Source organism: Amblyraja radiata, chromosome 24 (assembly GCF_010909765.2).
Source record: "Amblyraja radiata isolate CabotCenter1 chromosome 24, sAmbRad1.1.pri, whole genome shotgun sequence".
Lineage (NCBI taxonomy): Eukaryota > Metazoa > Chordata > Chondrichthyes > Rajiformes > Rajidae > Amblyraja > Amblyraja radiata.
The window spans coordinates 23,022,293-23,026,717 of record NC_045979.1 but is presented as its reverse complement, the minus strand read 5'-3'; the positions used below and the strand labels follow the sequence as shown (position 1 = coordinate 23,026,717).

Sequence of the window (4,425 nt, the reverse complement as noted above, 5' to 3'; positions counted from 1 at the left end):
AATGTATCCTACTACGAAACTGACAAAGTTCTCTGGCTAAGACTCGACACGCGTTCGTAAATATAATGGATGTTTCCTGACTATGCCGCTGTCTTTAAAATTAACTCGTTAACTCCTAGACCAAAAGGGGGGAAGCTGGAAATATGGAATAAATCTGGAAATGCTGATTTGGTCGGCGGGTTAGGCAGGAACTACGAGGACAGAGGGATGGTTATTCGGAGAGATTGATAGGTCTCCATCGGAATTAAATATGACGTCTAAAAAAGACACTGCGACAGCGAGAGAGGAGAGCAGAGAGCGAAGGTCTGTAAAGACCAATTGACTTAACCATATAGTAACGATGATGGAGGCCAAACCCAGATGGCAAGGGAACTTCAGAAACCAAAAGGTGAGTTTTTTAGTAGTATATGTTGAAACAGAAAACTAACTGTGTTGTTATTTAGTTCTGTAAGTTGTAACATACTATTTCAAACGTGAGGTATTGTTCCTGGAAATTATGGTGAATTGGAACGGTGAAGGAAGCCGTGGCAGGAAGTCAGTGTGTGACCAAAACTACGGCCGCTTGGTAAATAAGATTCGGTGTCATGTTTATGTTCATAATATAGGTGTATATAAAACTATCACCTAGCCTTCGCTTTTCCTCACTATTTAAACGGAGATGTAATATCACGTAATGCATATTCAGCTTTAATTTGTAAATAACAGCTGATGTCAATATTCCTTCTCAAATATCTTGTTGGCCATCGATGATCCATTTTAGTACCATGCTACCCGGCACCTTTCCATCACCACCTAGGAGTCTGTTGTCCTGCGCCCAATTTAAGAATGTATTAGTTCGTTTAATTTTGCTCTGCGCCTACTGCGTCCATTCTGTTTGCACATTGCATTAAACTGCACCTTCCTGAGTTTGTCATTTCACCGATTGAGTCCTGATTTCACGGTGTATGTTGCTCTCCATGTCTGCTCCGTCAGCGTTTTTGAGCATTTCTGCTTACTGTCTCTCCATTCATCGTGTCATATGATGTCCTGCACACCAGGGTTGCTGTCCGTAACTGGATTACTGAATATACTATGTATCAGAGTATCTGTGCTCTAGTGACACCTCGGGGAAAATCCACTTTGTTCAATGAGACGACGCACGTTTGTTTTGCTGTCTGTTTTTTAGCCAGTCTCCAAATGATTTACCTTTTAATTGAACGCACGTCCACCCTTCTATTAAAATGCGTTTATCAGATATATGAGGACATTGTTGCATTTAGGAACGATATATCTACTAGAGGCAGCTATAACCGTGCTTTAAAATTGTTGTAAAGCAGATTCTTATTATTTCAATATTCAAATTGCAGTCAGGAAGCACGAGAATGTGAGGACTATTAATGGTAGGTGATGATATACAATTCTTAATGAACTTCAGTCAAGAGATCTGAACCATTGCTGTTATTGTGTGGTGGACATAGTGCATTATAGGGAGTCAGCTCAGGTTTCCGCTCCAATCAGTATCCAGTAACTGTTGGTTAATATAAGGGAATCGGGATAATTTCCAGCTCATATTAATGATCTCTAATGGTGGATCTGGGTTTGCTGAATGGGACCAGGGACTACATCAGCTTCCAACAAATATGCAGCTGAGACAATGATCTTCATTGTCATCAGCATTGACAACATTAACAATCTTCATCTCCACACAACCATATCGTACCACAATGTTTAATGGAGAGAATCGAGTAACGTTTCGCTCTGACTTGCAACGAGCTGGACCTGACCGAGAGTTTACAGAAAAGAGCAGATTCTACAAAATATGATAAAGGTGGAATTTGAGATCAATTACGCAAAGAAAGGGTTAAAGTTTAAAATTTGCCGATGCTGCAAACCGTGCTGGTGCAAAGGGGGATGTCTGCGATGTGAAAGTGTGTAATAAGATAACGTTAAGAATGATTGCGTTAAAATTTCCCAGGTAGGAAACAGCTCAATAAACCACTAACAGAAAAATGTCTTTGTTATAACGCGTGGTTTATAGATGGAAGGATAGAGGTAAACTGAGAAAGATTTAAAAACTAACCAGATAAACCTTGTTAGCAACCAAGCGGCAAGAGAGTTTTATTGTCATATATTCCAGATAGAACAATGACATTCTTACTTCAGCAGCACAACAGAATATGTAAACATAGTACACTGCAAACAATATAATAAACGAGGGAGAGAAAAAAAGTTCATTCTTTACCTAATTTTGGACACAATACCAGGAAATTCGAACTTTTGGCGAGGGTACCGATTTAATTTATTGCAATGGGCCAAGCCATCAGGAAATATTAAGACGAACTGACGAACTCAGTTCAGTTCAGGTTAGTTTATTGTCACGTATACCGAGGCACAAGGATGGTTCCCCTTGTAGTAAAGAACTAGAAGGAGTAACTCAGCGGATCTCCATAGATGGTGCCTGGACGTGAATTATCCCAGCACTTTGTTTTTTAAGCATGTGGAAAGTGCTTGGTGAAAGGAGGGTTTAAATAAATCTATACGATCCTCTAAAAGGGATGAAATAAACAGGATGTGGGGAAAGAACTGTGCATTTAATGGGTTCAAACTGAAGGGGACGAATAGCCTCTTCTACTGCATCATTCTATCGTCATTGCCTTTCTATAAAATCCCTATGATCCTCGGGAAACGCGTGTATCTGAAAAATACATTTATCTCTTTGGTGTCTACTTGGAATTGCAAACTTTCCTCTCCGCTTAATATGCAATTTTCCTGTTTATTTTCCGTACACGCAGTTAACTTGGTGACGATTGTTATCCTATCCCGAGGAAAGAGCGGCCTCTCCAAGTGTGTCACTCGCTACCTCGTGGCCATGGCAGCAGCAGATCTACTAGTCGTTGTCTTCGACGTGATTTTGAGGAAGATTCCAATTGCTTATCGGGATTATTTCACTTTCGTGCGATCTATCCCGGTCTGCGATATTCACGCCGTTCTGCTTTTCACAGCCACAGACTGCTCGGTTTGGTTCACCGTCGCGTTCACCTTTGATCGATTTGTGGCCATTTGTTGTCAGAAACTGAAAAATAAATATTGTCAGGGGAGAACAGCGGCTATGGTTCTAGGAACAGTGACTGGGCTGAGCTTTTTAAAGAACATCACCTGGCTTTTTATGCTCACATCTGAATATTCTCTTGCGTATGCCGCCTGGTTTTGTATGCCAAGAGTCCGTCTCGTGAATTCACCGGTCTGGGCAGGAATCGAACTCGCTCACTACCTCGTCACCCCTATCATCCCATTTGTCCTGGTTGTGCTTCTCAATGCTTTAACTATCAGGTACGTTTTAATGGCCAGCCGATCCCGCAAGAGACTCCGGGCACCCAATCATGGGGATAGTGCGAGAGACCCAGAGATGGAGAACCGTCGCAAATCCCTCACTTTACTGCTGGTTATCTCGGGAAATTTCATCCTGTTATGGGCTCCATTCACGGTGTATTACGTGTGGAACCGACTGCGATTTTTGGGGGTGGTGGTTGCAATTCCACCATCAGCTATGCGACAACTCTGCTTCATGCTGCAGCTCTTGAGCTGCTGCACGAACACAGCTCTTTACGTCGTGACTCAGGCTAAATTTAGGGAACAACTAAGGAATGCGATGAAATTTCCACGGATTCTAACTTTAAAATGCATTCAGTCCTGAGATCAAACGAACAATACGCGGTGATGTCCCACTTGACCCGTCTTGCTGTTTATGTTAATAAATTGCGCTTATCCTAAGCGTTTTCTGCACTGTGGCATTAGTAAGTATTGGTGTCCACATTCCTTCACCTGTTCCACTGCGTTCCAAGTGTTCGCCCCAACACACACACAAACACACAAACACACACACACACACACACACACACGCACGCACACGCACGCACACGCACGCACACGCACACGCACGCACGCACGCACACACACACACACACCTACCCCCCCCCCCACACACACACACACACACACACACACACACACACATACACACACACACGGCTCACCAGCTTAACATCTTCATTACGCCTTACTGAGGACGCATATATTTATTAAAGTACTCGCAGCATGTGACGTCACCGACTGAATTCCCACAGTTTGCCGCATTCAGGGTATCTGCTGTTTAAATCCCATCTCAGACAAACCTACACAGTCTGCAAATATTAGTCATAGTGTCATGTGTAGATGAGATATGCATGTGCCTTTAATATAGTTATCTCATCACTACTAACCACTCCCCATATCTCAAGTATAATTACAACCTCCCCACCCACATATCGCTCTCTGGTTTCCGTGACAGACCACGTACAGCTAGTGCTCTCTGTAATGCTACAGTATGAATAAAATGAAGTAAAGTTACAGTGTGTCGATAACACATCTTTACATGGTGTCACACCTCTTACCCTTACGCCTCCTGTT

The 4,425-nt window shown here is 42.6% G+C and overlaps 1 protein-coding gene across 1 annotated transcript; it reads left to right on the top strand.

Moving 5' to 3' along the window:
- Positions 1 to 360: 360 nt before the first annotated feature.
- Positions 361 to 3,673, top strand: LOC116986584 (probable G-protein coupled receptor 139). The gene is made up of 2 exons (XM_033042182.1): positions 361 to 388; positions 2,772 to 3,673. The coding sequence occupies exons 1-2, from the start codon at positions 361 to 363 to the stop codon at positions 3,671 to 3,673; spliced, it is 930 nt and encodes a 309-aa protein (XP_032898073.1).
- The last annotated feature ends 752 nt before the right edge of the window (positions 3,674 to 4,425 follow it).